Source organism: Scylla paramamosain, chromosome 17, assembly GCF_035594125.1.
Source record: "Scylla paramamosain isolate STU-SP2022 chromosome 17, ASM3559412v1, whole genome shotgun sequence".
NCBI lineage: Eukaryota > Metazoa > Arthropoda > Malacostraca > Decapoda > Portunidae > Scylla > Scylla paramamosain.
This window is the reverse complement of record NC_087167.1, coordinates 17,755,367-17,772,587: the sequence shown is the minus strand read 5'-3', so window position 1 is coordinate 17,772,587 and position 17,221 is coordinate 17,755,367. Positions and strand designations below refer to the sequence as shown.

The 17,221-nt window shown below is 46.0% G+C and overlaps 1 protein-coding gene and 1 long non-coding RNA gene across 3 annotated transcripts; both read left to right on the top strand.

Annotated features, from left to right (window-relative positions):
* The first annotated feature begins 5,476 nt into the window (after window positions 1–5,476).
* On the top strand, window positions 5,477–10,408 carry LOC135108539 (uncharacterized). Its single transcript, XR_010272332.1, has 3 exons — window positions 5,477–5,538; window positions 6,476–6,531; window positions 10,106–10,408. It is a non-coding gene; the product is annotated as an uncharacterized LOC135108539 (long non-coding RNA).
* A 2,065-nt stretch (window positions 10,409–12,473) lies between these two features.
* Window positions 12,474–15,964, top strand: LOC135108544 (uncharacterized). Of its 2 annotated transcripts, none has more exons than XM_064019664.1 (5): window positions 12,474–12,620; window positions 12,809–12,955; window positions 13,206–13,280; window positions 15,183–15,238; window positions 15,651–15,964. In XM_064019664.1, exons 2-5 carry the CDS (start codon window positions 12,823–12,825, stop codon window positions 15,714–15,716), a joined length of 330 nt encoding a protein of 109 aa, XP_063875734.1. In that variant the 5' UTR covers window positions 12,474–12,620; window positions 12,809–12,822; the 3' UTR covers window positions 15,717–15,964. The 2 variants fall into 2 exon arrangements, with proteins under 2 accessions (XP_063875734.1, XP_063875733.1); XM_064019663.1 differs by having other exon boundaries at window positions 12,482–12,625.
* Window positions 15,965–17,221: the final 1,257 nt, after the last annotated feature.

Sequence of the window (17,221 nt, the reverse complement as noted above, 5' to 3'; positions counted from 1 at the left end):
ACTGGATATCACTCTCAATGCGAGACGCTCGTTCACGACGTCGACGTTCACGACGTATACTCTACAGTATACCTACTTCTGCCCCAGGGCAGGGTAGAGTTGGGTGTCCCCTACACATGTTTCTTGTATGAAGTCTTTAAAGTCCCTGTCTGACCTCCATTAACCCGGCTGAGGCTAACTTTATCAGGTCAGCAAAATATCTTCTCCCCATCCCATCCACTACCATCCTCAGTGTTCTCTCTGTGTGTGTAGTAACGTAAACCTATAATCCTATTCCATAAGGTTGAGACTGTTAAGTTACCAATAGAGAGAGAGAGAGAGAGAGAGAGAGAGAGAGAGAGAGAGAGAGAGAGAGAGAGAGAGAGAGAGAGAGAAACAAAGCCCATCAGTCCCTCCTATTGTTCCCCGAAATTGTGCCTCCGTGCTTACACCTTGCCCAGTCAAACTCTTTCAGCTCTGTCTTCCTTCTTGCTGGAAGTTTGCCTACATTCAATCTGTTCCTAAAAAGGGTGACCATTCTAATCCCTCAAACTACCGTCCTGTTGCTTTAATTTCCTGCCTATCTAGAGTTTTTGAATCTATCCTCAACAGGAAGATTCTTAAACATCTATCACTTCACAATCTTCTATCTGATCGCCAGTATGGGTTCTGTCAAGGCCGCTCTACTGGTGATCTTCTGCCTTTCCTTACTGAGTCTTGGTCATCCTCTTTTAGAGATTTTGGTGAAACTTTTGCTGTTGCCTTGGACATATCAAAAGCTTTTGATAGAGTCTGGCACAAAGCTTTGATTTCCAAACTACCCTCCTACGGCTTCTATCCCTCTCTCTGTAACTTCATCTCAAGTTTCCTTTCTGACCATTCTATTGCTGCTGTGGTAGACGGTCACTGTTCTTCTCCTAAATCTATTAACAGTGGTGTTCCTCAGGGTTCTGTCCTGTCACCCACTCTCTTCTTATTATTCATTAATGATCTTCTAAACCAAACTTCTTGTCCTATCCACTCCTACGCTGGTGATACCACCTGCACTTTTCCACGTCTTTTCATAGACGTCCAACCCTTCAGGAGGTAATAATTTCACGCAGGGAAGCCACAGAACGCTTGACTTCTGATCTTTCTAAAATTTCTGATTGGGGCAAAGCAAACTTGGTATTGTTCAATGCCTCAAAAAGTCAATTCCTCCATCTATCAACTCGACACAACCTTCCAGACAACTATCCCCTCTTGAATGACACTCAACTGTCCCCCTCTTGTACACTGAACATCCTCGGTATGTCCTTTACTTATAATCTGAACTGGAAACTTCACATCTCATCTCTAGCTAAAACAGCTTCTAAGAAGTTAGGTGTTCTGAGACATCTCCACCAGTTTTTCTCAACCCCCCCCCAGCTGCTAACTCTGTACAAGGGCCTTATCTGTCCATGTATGGAGTATGCTTCACATGTCTAGGGGCGGGGTTCCACTCATAGTGCTCTTCTAGACAGGGTGGAATGAAAAGCTTTTCGTCTCATCAACTCCTCTCCTCTAACTGAGTGTCTTCAGCCTCTCTCTCACCGCCGCAATGTTGCATCTCTAGCTGTCTTCTACCGCTATTTTCATGCTAACTGCTCTTCTGATCTTGCTAACTGCATGCCTCCCCTCCTCCTGTGACCTCACTGCACAAGACTTTCTTCATTCTCTCACCCCTATTCTGTCCACCTCTCTAATGCAAGAGTTAACCAGTATTCTCAATCATTCGTCTCTTTCTCTGGTAAACTCTGGAACTACCTGCCTGCTTCTGTATTTCTACCTTCCTATGACTTGAATTCCTTCAAGAGGAAGGTTTCAAGACACTTATTCATCAATTTTTGACTACTGCCCTGATCCTTTTATGGGACTGGCATTTCAGTGGGCATTTTTTTTTATTGTATTTTGTTGCCCTTGGCCAGTGTCCTTCCTACATAAAAAAAAGTAAATGTTCTTTCATACTCCATTTCTAATTTTATCTGTACTATTAACCATTCCCATCCTATCTTTGGGAGAGGATCTCTGAAGGGAGGACGAGACTGCAGCGACGCAGGAAGTGAGGCATTGAGGAGGAAGTCACAAACATAGTAAACATGAGCTCCCGATGACTGTTCTGTACTGTATTTCTGTTTATTCCGTAGTATTAATGGTTCCAACGTAATTAATTATTATTACTATACTACTCTTTCTAACCACTTCTTTAATAAATTGTAAACCATATGGCATTACCGACTACTGTCCTCAACACTAGTGCAACCAAGATAAGGTATTGTAAGGCAACGAGGAAAGGCTATGCAAAAGACAGGAGACCAACAACGGAAGAGGGACACTGAGGAGAAACTGTGGCCTCATCAGCTACTGTCCTCGCTCCCAACGGAACCAAGAATCATTGTAGAGAAACGAAAGGAGAAAGATTTGCAAAGGGCAGGGCAATAGGAAGGAAGAAAGGCAATAAAAAGAAACTGCTGTCCTCTCTACTAACGGATCCAAGATCTAAGAGGAGGAGGAGGAGGAGGAGGAGGAGGAGGGTGGCAGGTAGTACCTTTATGGCGCCACCCAGTAAAAGAATACCTGTACAAATTTGATTACTTTGGCCTAACTTTCAGGAAAGTGATGTCTAAACAACAAAGCATGCAGGATCAGGAGATTATTCTGCTGATCGCGGCATTTCAGTCAGGATGGCGTGAGGAAGGGCAAGACAAGGACAACCGTGTGCGCCACATGGCTGATTACCTGAGGGGAAGGTGCCGCGCATGTACGTACTCGACTTTGTGACTCATTCGTTGGTACTCGTGACAGCTACTCATCTTGTATAGACAGGATCTTCGCTTAGATCACTCAAGGCTTCACGTGAACACGCCCACTAAGCGTCGCTGAGCCACAAACCACGCGCTGCTCATACCGCCAGACCGTGGACCCTTTCCGGTGGCTCCCCTTCCCTCCCCAGCACGAGGGCCTGCAGTAGTCTGCGGGTCAGGGATCAGAGCCCGCAGCAATGGCGCGGGTTAGTCAGGGGCTGCTGTTCCTCACCCTCTGGCAGAACACTTGAGCCACGTGTGGAAAGTCTTCTGGAGGAGGAAGGAGCGTCGCATGTAATGCGCCCGGCTCACTAAGTGCAGCCGGTGATGGAGGACATGCTCACCCAACGATTCGAATATTTACTTCTTTTTTTTTCTTGCATGTGTGTTGCGCGTGAGGCACAAGACCGCTGAGGTGCCGCTGTACCTGAGCCTGTACTGCTGTATCACCGGAAGTAAGTGTCGTAACCCTCCTCCTTACTTTTAAGGGAAGGCAGAGGCTACGCAGGAACTGCACTAATTATTTATATACCAAACAGTGCAAGGTTTAAATCCAGGTAAACGAAAGTTAAGGCCGGGGCTCTCACAGTGGGGTAAGCTACAAACACAGTTCAGAAACGTTAACACTATTTATTAACCAGTAATCAACACATTCCAACGATACACGCAGGCAACGAAAGACCAGAATTCCACCACATATTAAAACATCGAGTGACCTTTCAATAAATCTTGACGTCACTTTTCACTTTACTCTAGCAGGATTTTATCAACCAACTCAGGTCATTCAGTAACATACAACACATTAACATGTAAGGACACACATAACATAATCATATAAAAGAATAATAAAATATAACATTAAAATATTAGCATTACATGCGAAGTGCCACAAAAGATATTAAAATCACTCTTCAAGATTCAGCATTATATCAAAACATGGAAAATAACATGAAATATGTGGGGACCACAGTATACTAAAACAACATTTTAAACCGAGACACACAAGACACTTAGGAAAAATCTTCTAAGTATTACTTAAGACCAAGACGAGGCAGAGAACGACTAGGAGCTTCATGGTGCTGTCGAGTGGGAGCACGTTTCAGGAACTTGTAACACTCCACTCTTGGAGGTCTGAGAGAATCGTTCGCTACTTCGCCTTATATTCAATAGTTACGACGGCAACGTCGACCTACGTACATTGCTATTTACTACTACATAAGGAGTTATCCTTAAGGTTCATAATCTAACTAGTTGGTACACTCATCTCTTCCTTCACTCCACACCATCACCAGGATGCTTATACTTCACTGTAGGTGGGTAAGAAACATGTCTCGTAGGGAGTCTATGGTTAACCACCTTTACAAGCTAACATATATGGTTTTTCTATGTCCTTCTAGCTCGTGCATTACTGAAGTTAACAGTGGGTCACTGTTTTGTGTTTTGTGAGGTCAGCGACTGTAAGGTAACTTGATCACAAGATTGATTGCGAATAGACTAGGTCCATTAACTACACGGCCTTAGTCACCTTTACTCGGCGCTCGGGTGCCTCGGCATCAGGGCAGGCACTGTCCTGTTCGTGTGACCAGGGGTTCCGTAAACCTCACGAGGGGTCACGGCGGTGACCATTGACCTCTGGGGCAATGCTTTAGGCCTGGGTGCTTTGGCGACAACACACCCTTGGCTTGGCTACGACAAAGAATAAAAAGAAAGAAATGTTGTCAATGAAAACAGAATGGAGAGGCCAAGACTTTTTCTTTCCTGCCTGTGCTCACACTCTCCCACTGCATTCCTGTGCCGACAACCTCCCACTGCATCCTTGTGCTGACACCCTCCCACTGCATCCCTGTGCCCACACACTCCCACTGTATCACTGTGCACGGGAATGGCCCAGTTCAGCGCCGCCGTTTCAGCGCCAGACTATTCAGTGTGTGTGTGTGTGTGTGTGTGTGTGTGTGTGTGTGTGTGTGTGTGTGTGTGTGTGTGTCTAGTGTGTGTGTGTGTCTAGTGTGTGTGTGTGTGTGTGTGTGTGTGTGTGTGTGTCTAGTGTGTGTGTAGGTGTGTGTGTGCGTGTCTAGTGTGTGTGTGTGTGTGTATGTGTGTGTGTGTGTGTGTGTGTGTGTGTGTGTGTGTGTGTGTGTGTGTGTGTGTGTGTGTGTGTGTGTGTGTGTGTGTGTGTGTGTGTGTGTGTGTGTGTGTGTGTGTGTGTGAAATGAATTGAATTGAATTGAATTTATTGAGTAAGCTCAGACTTTATATAAAAAGTATGGAGCACAACTCTCCAGCAAAAGAATGCAAACACCATAAATTATATACAGAATGTGCATAATATTACATAAGAAAAAATACATACAAATGAAATACACTAAGTAATGGCAAAAATTAATAAAAAAAATAAAATAAAAGGTGTAGGCATATATAATGATACATACTATTACTAATTAAAAATTAGAAAAACTATTGACCTGTTTTGCACACTATTTATCTAAACATGTTTGTGTATCTAGTGTGTGTGTGTGTGTGTGTGTGTGTGTGTGTGTGTGTGTGTGTGTGTGTGTGTGTGTGTGTGTGTATCTAGTGTGTGTGTGTGTGTGTGTGTGTGTGTGTGTGTGTGTGTGTGTGTCCTTCTCCCCTATGTTCGCAGTACAGTAACACTTCTCTTTTCTACTCCCCGCAACAGAATTTTGCATGTGTGGCGGCATCAACCTTGAAACTGATTGCAGCAACTGCTTCGATCCAGGTGAGCAGCTTCCCCCCCGTTTCCTTCTCAGCGGTATCAATAATTAACGTGTAGGAACCTTTCGTGGTGCCCTGAGGGTTTCTAGTGTTGTGTCTTAAGAGAACACATGGGCCGCGTCTCTCGCATTTCACTGCCAAGCGTAATTACTGCCATTCCTCTTTTGGCGTTTAATGAAGGCCGTTTCTCAGACACCACTGAAATATCTACATATTTACAAGGCCATCACAGGCGGTCTCTCGCCTTCAACCTTCCTGTTCTAAAAAAAATAAAATAAATAGATAAAGATACAATAGATAAGCCACATACTAAACAAAATATTACTTTGGAAGACTTCATAGAGTGACACGACAGACAGGAAAACAAACAAGCAGACAGACAGACAGATTAAAATCAGAACAAAAGGAGGATGACCAAAAGGGTACAGGGGATGAGGAACATTCCTTACGAAAGGAGACTTGAGCTTTTAAATTTACATTCCTTTGAGAGGCGGAGGTTAAGAGAAGACCTGGTAGACATCTTTAAGTGGTATAGGGAATATAGAAAAGGTAACGTAATCAAAATTCTTAGGATCAGGATCAGGATAGAGTAAGGATAGAGTAAGAGATAGTGGATTCAGGCATGAAAAAGTTAGATTTAAAGAGAGACAGGAAGAAGCTGGTTCTCAAATAGAGTGGAAGATGAATGGAATTGATTTAATAATCAGTGCTGAGTCATTGGGAACTTTGAAAGATTATAAAATGATAGGTAGAAATAAGTAAATATGTTCATATACACGAACTGCCACGCACAGGCCTGATGGCTTACTGCAACCTTTTTTTATTTTTATTTTCCTATGGTTTTACGTTCATTTTGAATTTATGCCTTCCACTATCTATTTACATTCCACCACTTACTTATTTATGTATACGATCATTCAACTGCATTTCTGTGTTTTCAGATACTTTAACTTTGGACGAAATCTTGGCATGCCTCACCGGAGTTGATATTGATACTGTAAGTGTATCTCTCTCTCTCTCTCTCTGTGTGTGTGTGTGTGTGTGTGTGTGTGTGTGTGTGTGTGTGTGTGTGTGTGTGTGTGTGTGTGTGTGTGTGTGTGTGTGTGTGTTTCTGTTTGTGTGTGTGTGTGTGTATTTCTATTTGTGTGTGTGTGTGTGTGTGTGTGTGTGTGTGTGTGTGTGTGTGTGTGTGTGTGTGTGTGTGTGTGTGTATTTGTTTGTTTGTTTGTGTGTTTTTTTTATGTGGGAGGGACACTGGTCAAGGGCAACAAAAATCCAATAAAAAACAAAATGCCCACTGAAATGCCAGTCCCATAAAAGGGTCCAAAGCGGTAGTCAAAAATTGAAGGATAAGTGTCTTGAAACCTCCCTCTTGAAGGAATTCAAATCATAGGAAGGTGGAAATACAGAAGCAGGCAGGAAGTTCCAGAATTTACCAGTGAAAGTCATGAATGATTAAGAATACTGGTTAACTCTTGCGTTAGAGAGGTGGACAGAATAGGGGTGAGAGAAAGAAGAAAGTCATGTGCAGCGAGGCCGCGGGAGGAGGGGAGGCATGCAGTTAACGAGATCAGAAAAACAGTTAGCATGAAAATAGCGGTAGAAGACAGCTAGAGATGCAACACTGCGGCGATGAGAGAGAGGCTGAAGACAGTCAGTTAGAGGAGAGGAGTTGATGAGACGAAAAGCTTTTGATTCCACCCTGTCTAGAAGAGCGTTATGAGTGGAACCCCCCAGACATGTGAAGCATACTCCATACATGGACGGATAAGGCCCTTGTACAGAGTTAGCAGCTGGGGGGATGAGAAAAACTGGCGGAGGCGTCTCAGAACACCTAACTTCATAGAAGCTGTTTTAGCTAGAGATGAGATGTGAAGTTTCCAGTTCAGATTATAAGTAAAGGACAGACCGAGGATGTTCAGTGTAGAAGAGGGGGACAGTTGAGTGTCATTGAAGTAAAAGGGGGTTGTGTCGAGTTGATAGATGGAAGAATTGAGTTTTTGAGGCATTGAACAATACCAAGTTTGCTTTGCCCAATCAGAAATTTTAGAAAGATCAGAAGTCAAACGTTCTGTGACTTCCCTGCGTGAAATTTTTGCTTCCTGAAGGGTTGGACGTCTATGAAAAGACGTGGAAAAGTGCAGGGTGGTATCATCAGCATAGGAGTGGATAGGACAAGAAGTTTGGTTTAGAAGATCATTAATGAATAATAAGAACAGAGTGGGTGACAGGACAGAACTCTGAGGAACACCACTGTTAATAGATTTAGGAGAAGAACAATGACCGTCTACCACAGCAACAATAGAACGGTCAGAAAGGAAACTTGAGATGAAGTGACAGAGAGAAGAATAGAAGCCGTAGGAGGGTAGTTTGGAAATCAAAGCTTTGTGCCAGACTCTATCAAAGGCTTTTGATATATATAAGGCACAGCAAAAGTTTCACCAAAATCTCTAGAAGAGGATGAGCAAGACTCAATATGGAAAGCCAGAAGATCACCAGTAGAGCGGCATTGACAGAACCCATACTGGTGATCAGATAGAAGGTTGTGAAGTAATAGATGTTTAAGAATCTTCCTGTTGAGGATAGATTAAAAAACTTTAGATAGGCAAGAAATTAAAGCAATAGGACGGTAGTTTGAGGGATTAGAACGGTCTCCCTTTTTAGAAACAGGCTGAATGTAGGCAAACTTCCAGCAAGAAGGAAAGGTAGATGTTGACAAACAGAACTGAAAGAGTTTGACTAGGCAAGGTGCAAGCACGGAGATATAGTTTCGGAGAACAATAGGAGGGACCCCATCAGGTCCATAACCCTTCCGAGGGTTTAGGCCTGCGAGGGCATGGAAAACATCATTGCGAAGAATTTTAATAGGTGGCATGAAGTAGTCAGAGGATGAAGGAGAGGGAGGAACAAGCCCAGAATCGTCCAAGGTAGAGTTTTTAGCAAAGGTTTGAGCGAAAAATTCAGCTTTAGAAATAGATGTGATAGCAGTGGTGCCATCTGGTTGAAATAAAAGAGGAAAAGAAGAAGAAGCAAAGTTATTGGAGATATTTTTGGGTAGATGCCAGAAGTCACGAGGGGAGTTAGATCTTGAAAGGTTTTGACACTTTCTGTTAATAAAGGAATTTTTGGCTAGTTGGAAAACAGACTTGGCATGGTTCCGGGCAGGAATATAAAGTGCATGAGATTCTGGTGATGGAAGGCTTAAGTACATTTTGTGGGCCACCTCTCTATCATGTATAGCACGAGAACAAGCTGTGTTGAACCAAGGTTAGGAAGGTTTAGGTCGAGAAAAAGAGTGAGGAATGTACGCCTCCATGCCAGACACTATCACCTCTGTTATGCGCTCAGCACACAAAGACGGGTTTCTGACACGGAAGCAGTAGTCATCCCAAGGAAAATCAGCAAAGTACCTCCTCAGGTCCCCCCAACTAGAAGAGGCTAAACGCCAGAGGCACCTTCGCTTAGGGGGATCCTGAGGAGGGAATGGAGCGATAGGACAAGATACTGATATGAGATTGTGATCGGAGGAGCCCAACGGAGAAGAGAGGGTGACAGCATAAGCAGAAACATTAGAGGTCAGGAAAAGGTCAAGAATGTTGGGCGTATCTCCAAGACGGTCAGGAATACGAGTAGGGTATTGCACCAATTGCTCTAGGTCGTGGAGGATGGCAAAGTTGAAGGCTAGTTCACCAGGATGGTCAGTGAAGGGAGAGGAAAGCCAAAGCTGGTTGTAAACATTGATGTCTCCAAGAATGGAGATCTCTGCAAAAGGGAAGAGGGTCAGAATGTGCTCCACTCTGGAAGTTAAGTAGTCAAAGAATTTCTTATAATTAGAGGAGTTAGGTGAGAGGTATACAACACAGATAAATTTAATTTGAGAGTAACTCTGTAGTCGTAGCCAGATGGTGAAAAACTCGGAAGATTCAAGAGCGTGGGCACGAGAGCAGGTTAAGTCATTGCGCACATAAACGCAACATCCAGCTTTGGATCGAAAACGAGGATAGAGAAAGTAGGAGGGAACAGAAAAGGAGCTACTGTCAGTTGCCTGAGACACCTGAATTTCAGTGAGGAAAAGAAGATGAGGTTTAGAAGAGGAGAGGTGGTGTTCTACAGATTGAAAATTAGATCTTAGACCGCGAATGTTGCAGAAGTTAATGAAGAAAAAGTTGATGGGGGTGTCAAGACACTTAGGGTCGTCGACAGAATGGCAGTCCGACCTGGGGACATTAAATTTTATGGTCCCCTCCCCAGATGGGGACTCCGAGGCATGTGTAGGAGTCGCCATGATAATTTTTAAATTTTGAGTGAAGGGTGTGTGTGTTATTAGGTGCTTGTAGTTTTGTGTGGAGGAAGAGAGATGTCTTTATAGGGCAGGCTGTGACTGCCCCCTTGTGTTGTGAGACACAAAGGGAAACGTTCAGTAAGGTCACAGCTGGGTTTAATGATAAGTTCACAACAGTGCTTTAGATCTCACTGGGAGTAATTATCGTTTCGGCAGGTGCCTACTGTCTACTGCCTACTGCCTGTGTGTGTGTGTGTGTGTTAATCTTGCATACTTTTCACCTACGCAGGACCTCGCTGCAGAATGTGCAAGACCCACCCGCCCCTCTCGCTTTTAATGACATCACGGACAGAACCATAACAAAACTGGCTGCTGTTGTTGCTGTTCCTGTGATGTCGGCGTCACCACAGCAACAAGTAAACTGAAACTGAACACCCGCCACTTCTCTTCCTCCTTCGTCGCCAACTTCAGCTGCACCACCATCACCACTTCTTGCAGACACCGCCCTTCTGATGCCCTCTGCGCCTGTCTGCCTGTCTGTCTACCTGTCTGTCTGTGTTGCACTCTTCACCACGATAAAGCCTCGCAAAAGTTGCCCTGTTTATAATTCTCCTGGTAGTTAATCCGGAGACAAGAAACAATACGCTCTCTTCCTCCGCCATCTAATCCTACTTTCCCTCACTGTCAAGGAAGAGCAATTGCTACGGCCTATAATGTCACTTAGGAATGCAACAATCATTACGAACGGAGTGAAGTTATGTTTAGCCGTGTGGGTCATACAAGTGAGCGGCCCGGCCTGGTCTGGACTAGTCTGACCGCAATCCTACATATCCAGAACTACGCGGTCAATGGCAAAGAGACTCACACAGTATGATGACACAACATTGTTTCATGTGGTAGAGCAGTGATTCCTAACCTGGGTTCGATCGTACCCCAGGTGTTCGGTGAGTCAGTCTCAGGGATTCGACGGAGGTGTGTGTGCATGGTTCATTTTGTGCACCATTCTATTTTTCCAACTACGAAGGTTAGGTGAATGCACGTTTGAAATTTACGTGGTTCAGTACCTCCAACAAGGTTAAGAACCACTGTGGTAGAGCTTTCATCACCTCTTTTGGCTGGAGTTGATGGCTAACTTGCAAAAATTAGAAGGATATTTCATGTATGATTTTTCGAACTACTCAGCAGAATCTTATTACCCATTAAATGTTATCTCAGTGAGACGAGGCACACACCATCACACGCTGAATTAAATGTATAATCAATCGATGTGTGCAATAAACCATCGATTCCTGAAAGTTCTGAGTTATAGCGAATTGAGGTTGGTAGTTGTGTGGCAAGGCGCTGCCAGATGCTGTTGGTGCATGGATGTTATGCGCTGGGTGTGTGGTGACGCTCGTTGATCACCTGTCAGTAAGTTTTGCCAGTTGGAAATTGCTAGATCACGTGGATCAGGGCTGGATTCAAGACTCAAGCTGACGAGATAGATAAGCGAGGGAAGAGGTAACAGCACGAGAATAATTAGTTTGGTTCTCTTAGTTCGAGTCCCGCAGGAAGAGGGCGCTTTTCTGTGGAAGAGGATCACCCACGTGCAGCCACTGGTAACACCCGCGCCTGGGAGAGCGAGTGGATGGGGGAGGACAGGGAGCCAATAAAGATCTCAGGGAGCGTTACTTTAAAAATCCTTCCTCTCCTCTTAGCTGAAGAGCAGCCCACCATTTCCGTGAACGAAGAAGGTGAGGCAGTCTGTGTGGTAACAAGGAGCATCCTCAACATTTTCTTTGGGATTCGCGTGGTAGTTCTCCGGGAATTTGTTCTCCAGGACCAGGTCGTCAATGGATAGTGCTGGTGCAGTGCTTTAAGCCGTCTGAGGGAGCACGTAGGGAAAACCTGCATCTGAAGGAGCGCCATTTTGACACTGAGTAAGAGATTCATCGGGGATGCAGGAAGACGCCCGTCGTGTTTCAAGAGCAAGACTTCCAGAACGCTTTCCGGAGCTCTGCATCGCTGGTCAAGGGGTGTTTATTGAAGGGAATAGTGACCAAACTTAAATCATGTAAATTCTTACTTCCATATAGATCTACTCTAGAAACTGTTTGATACAACTTGGTATGCTACAAGGTGGCGGTGTCTGGTCAGAGTTGAGAGGGCATCACTCTCTGGCCAAAACTGCCGCGTGCGAGGATTGAACTCGCCGCCTTTTAGCTATGAAACCAACATCTCATTGCAGAACCTCTTTCATGGCTGTTTCCACACCCTTCCACTGCGTCCCTGTGCCCACACCCTTCCACTGCATCCCTGTGCCCACACCCTTCTACTGCATCCCTGTGCCCACACCCTTCCACTGCACCCCTGTGCCCACACCCTCCCACTGCATCCCTGTGCCCACACCCTCCCACTGCATCCCTGTGCCCACATCCTCCCACTGCATCCCTGTGCCTACACCCGCCCACTGCATCCTTGTACCCACAACCTGGTGCGAGAGAGGACTAAGCTCACAAGGGACAGGCCGCTAACTGGGTACCGTACTGCACCTGCCAGCGCCACCCCCTTAGTTCCGGTGAATAAATGATGTGTGCCACATTTCCGGAGCTGTGACGTCGTTGCAATGCATTATTGTTACTGCATAATGACAAAGCACGAGTGGGTGGGGAGGCACAGGGCAGCGGGGGGATCCTGCAGGAGGGTGAGGGGCGCATGAGGAGTACAGTCCTTCATGGATGTCTATTTATAGTGGAGGTGACTGCCTCGCCGCCATACACTCACTCACGTGCTGTCGCCCGCCGCTTGTTGCTGTTGTGCTGCAGGTAAGGTGTGCGAAGCTTACTGTGCCGATCCTTGTGCGGCGTGTGATGCGCCGCACGTGCACGAGCCACCAGCAGGGAGGGAAGGCAGCCCTTAGCTTCGTGCTGGTTCTGCCCGGCAGGCAAGAGAGGACAGAGTACAGAGGTGCAAAGGGTCGCCGCCTGACTTGTGTTGTTTGGCTGTATTGCAGAAAGTCCGTGAGTCATGAAGACTGCCGCGAGTGCGAGCCGCGCCCTGACGCTGCTGGCCGTGGTGCTGGCGGCGACGCTGCTCATGGACGCCGCAGAGGCTAAACGCGGAAAACCTAAGCTTCCTTCGAGTTTGAGTGAAGCCTTCGGTAAAAGTCTGTGTGTGTGTGTGTGTGTGTGTGTGTGTGTGTGTGTGTGTGTGTGTGTGTGTGTGTGTGTGTGTGTTTGTGTGTGCGTGTGCTCTGTGTGTGTGTGTGTGTGTGTGTGTGTGTGTGTGTGTGTGTGTGTGTGTGTGTGTGTGTGTCTGTGTGTGTGTGTGTGTGTGTGTGTGCGCACTACGTGTGTCCTCCCCGGCGTTCGCAGCACAGTAACACTTCTCTTCCCTAATCCCCGCCACAGAAAGTTGCCTGTGTGGCGGCATCGACAAGGAGACAGAGTGCAGCACTTGCTTCGATCCAGTGCGCGACAACCCAGGTAAGCAGCTTCCCCGCCTGTTTTCTTCTTTAACCCCTTTCGCAACTCTCTTCTGTGGCTTGAGTACCAGCTGTTGCGCGTTTTGTTCCAGAGTGGTTTTTAATTATCAATTACCGCTGGACACTGTTCATTAGTTTCTTACCTTTGTATAATAGGTAAAGTCACTCTTGGTGAGTTTCTGTGGTTTTCAGGTGAATGTCAAAGGTGAACGTATAAAAATATGTATATTTAGATATATGTACAGAGTTCTGGAGATGGGTGTGGCGTGTACGGGACAACGGATGTCCTCTGCGTAGTACAGCGTTACACCCTGGCAAGAGAATGCCGGAGCCGGCACAAGGGATGCTTAGCGCCTTCAGTAGAAATATGGGCGGGTTGACCGCACTCACAGTACATGAATATACTCATAATTATAACTCTCTAATTACATAAATAAGGCAAGGGAAAAGCTACTTAGAGCTAAGAGTAATACATGCCAAAATACATTAGGGAGAGATTAATTATGGAGAATACTTAGATACTATAATGTAGGTGCTACCGATTAGTTCCATGGTGTGTGTGTGTGACGTAGGGTGGTGTGATCATATCCGCCCCACCCTTATCCGCCAACACCACTATCTACACCTATGCATATATGTATACATACACTTATATTGCTAATCAGGCAAGGCATTATAATTACATTACATATTATTATTAATTATGTGACACCGTTACAGTTTGAAGTTCTGCTTAAGGGACTGCCGAATTGAGTCAAGCGGGTGCAGCTAAGTGCGAAAGTTACAAATGAATGCCAGGTATTGTGACGAGCAGCGCCACTTACTCGCGCCTGCAGCACTACTTTATGTAGTCGTGACTGCGTGTGAAATCTCCGGTATTTACGAACTTCAACGCTGACGAGATACGCTGCTGAGTTGCCCAGTGGGAAAGGGGCATTTGTGACAAAAATAAAGTTAGTGTAGGATCACCACTGCTGCACATGCTCACCTGCACGAGCACCATGTGAAGGATTGCTTTGCAAGACTGCATAGCGCGACGAGACGCAGCTCCCGTGCACGGGGTCCACACAAGAGTTGTTTAAAAAGACAAGCTCAAGAGACTACTGCACTATAGTGGGTCTGAGTAAATTTAGATATTTTACTTCCAACTCGACTTCGCCCCTCCCCCCAAAAAAAAAAAAAAAGTTTTCTCGGCTTCCGTTTTTGTGCAGAAATTTAGTTCTTTCCTCTTTTTCCTCCTCCTACTCTCTATCACACAGGCACTGCTACATGGACGTGTGGAGCCCACATTATGGCGTCTCCAGACGTGGCGATGGCGGTGGTGGTGGTGTTAGTGGTGATGGCGATGGTGGTGGTGCTAGTGGTGATGGTGATGGTGGTGGTGTTAGTGGTGATGGTGATACTGGTGGTGTTAGTGGTGATGGCGAAAGTGGTGGTGTTAGTGGTGAAGGCGATGGTGGTGATGTTAGTGGTGATGGCGATGGTGGTGGTGTTAGTGGTGATGGCGATGGTGGTGGTGTTAGTGGTGATGGCGATGTTGGTGGTGTTGGTGGTGATGGCGATGTTGGTGGTGTTGGTGGTGATGGCGATGGTGGTGTTGGTGGTGGTGGCGATGGTGGTGGTGTTAGTGGTGGCGATGGTGGTGGTGTTAGTGGTAGCGATGGTGGTGGTATTAGTGGTGGCGATGATGGTGGTGTTAGTGGTGGCGATGGTGGTGGTGTTAGTGGTGGCGATGGTGGTGGTGTTAGTGGTGGCGATGGTGGTGGTGTTAGTGGTGGCGATGGTGGTGGTGGTGGTGTTAGTGGTGAATGTGTTCATTTTGAATCCACGAGTTTCTGTTCTCAAAGATTCCATCATTTTTTCATTCATGTATATGTACATTCAACTATTTCTATGTTTTCAGATACTGCAACCTTGGAAGAAATCTTCGCATGTCTCGATACTGCAGGGATTGATCGGGTAAGTGTGTGTGTGTGTGTGTGTGTGTGTGTGTGTGTGTGTGTGTGTGTCATTCACCCATTCGTCTGCTGGTCTCAACACAGCCATGCGTTCCTGAACGGAAAGGGACCAGAGTTCCTAACGATCCATCTCTAGGTAGGACTGAGACCACTCACTCGCCACACACCGGGACAGCGGTGCCACCGCCCTCGGCTCACATCCCATACTTGCTTGCTGCTGATGGACAGACGCTGTACATTAAGAGGCTTGCCCATTTGCCTCTGCGCGCCCGGGAGTCGAACCCAGAAACATGCACGCACGGGCGAACGCATGTGCATGCATGTCTCTGGGTTCAAGCGCGCGTGCTTGCGTTTGTGTGTGTGTGTTTGTGTGTGTGTGTGTCGCTAATCGTGCACACTTCTCTTATACACAGACTATCGCTGCAGCGTGCACTGGACGCCAACGCTCTTCATGCCACTCGTCAGAAGAACGAGGTTAGCAGAAACGGCAGTTTTTGCTGCTGCTCCTGTTGTTGTTCTGGCGATGCCAGAACAACATCGGCAATACAATCATGAGGAAACAGACCGAAACGAAACTGAACACGTGTCCCTTCTCCTCCTTTGTCGACATCTTTAGCTGCACCACCGCCACCGCTTCCACCAGACACTGCCCTCCCTGTTGCCTTCAACCCCTGTATGCCTGCCTGTCTGTCTCGCACCCTGAGCTTCAATAAAGCCTCACGAAAGTTGCCGTGTTTATTATCCTCCTGGGATGCAAAACCACGACGCTCTTTTCAGGTGTTTAAACGTCAAGGAAGAGCACCATTACTTGACACGACATATCAGATCAAGGGAGGCGGGGATGTGTGTGTGTGTGTGTGTGTGTGTGTGTGTGTGTGTGTGTGTGTGTGTGTGTGTGTGTGTGTGTGTGTGTGTGTGTGTGTGTGTGAGTCTGTGTGTGTGTGTGTTTGTGAGTCTGTGTGTGTGTGTGTTTGTGAGTCTGTGTGTGTGTGTGTGTGTGTGTGTGTGTGTGTGTGTGTGTCAGTGAGTGGGTGAGTGTGTGTGTGTGTGTGTGTGTGTGTATTACTCATGCACACTTCTCTCATGCACAGGACCTCAATGAAGAGTGCACTAAACGCCAATCCTCATCATGCGGATGGTAATGGTGTCACAGCCACGACTATAACAAAAACGGCTGCAACTGCTGCTGTTATTGTGATGGCTACAGTATCACAACAGGAGCAATAAAACCGTGACAAAACGGACGAAAACGGGGCTTAACACACACCACTTCTTTTCCTCCTTCGTCGTCACCTGCAGCTGCACCACTGCCACCATCTCCACAGGACACCGCCCTCCCTGATGCCCTCTACGCTTGTCTGCCTGCTTGTCTGCTTGCCTGTCAGTCTTGCACCCTTGTATTCAATAAAGACTCACAAAAGTTGCCGTGTTTATAATCCTCCTGATGCCAAATCAGGAGAAAAGAACCACCATACTTTCTTCCTCCATCTAATCCTACTTTCCCTCAATGTGAAGGAAGAGTAAACGTTACAGCTTATAATGTCACTTAGGTCGTCCCAGTCTAACCGTTAAGCTTACATCTCGGAACTACGGGGCCAATCGCAGTTAAACTCGCGCCACACGACACCATAATTTTTTTTCAGTTTAATGTGATGCTATCAGAGATATTCAGTATTGCCCGTGTAAAATATGGTTTGGAAAATAATGTCGTAAAGGGAACACAGGAAGCATTGTGGCTTTTACAGACTAATCTTTATCCTTCTTAACTTTTAAGTCATTACAATATAAACATGGAAAACACGGCAGCATTATCAAAATGTCTTTTTTTCTTTTTTTTTTTTTTACAAGAGGGCTACTGGTCTAGTGCAACAAAAAATATGAACAAAAACAAAAAGGCCCACTTATTGCCAGTTCCCATACAAATGTCACATGTAATGGTAAAAATACAGTGGATAGGTGTTTTGAAACCTCCCTCTTGAAAGAG

Excerpts from the sequence above, each read along its gene's own strand:
- LOC135108544 (XM_064019664.1), top strand. The coding sequence starts at position 12,823 with ATGAAGACTGCCGCGAGTGCGAGCCGCGCCCTGACGCTGCTGGCCGTG. Across the intron at positions 12,956-13,205 it reads GAGTTTGAGTGAAGCCTTCG|AAAGTTGCCTGTGTGGCGGC; the intron begins GTAAAAGTCTGT and ends TCCCCGCCACAG. Across the intron at positions 15,239-15,650 it reads ATACTGCAGGGATTGATCGG|ACTATCGCTGCAGCGTGCAC; the intron begins GTAAGTGTGTGT and ends TCTTATACACAG.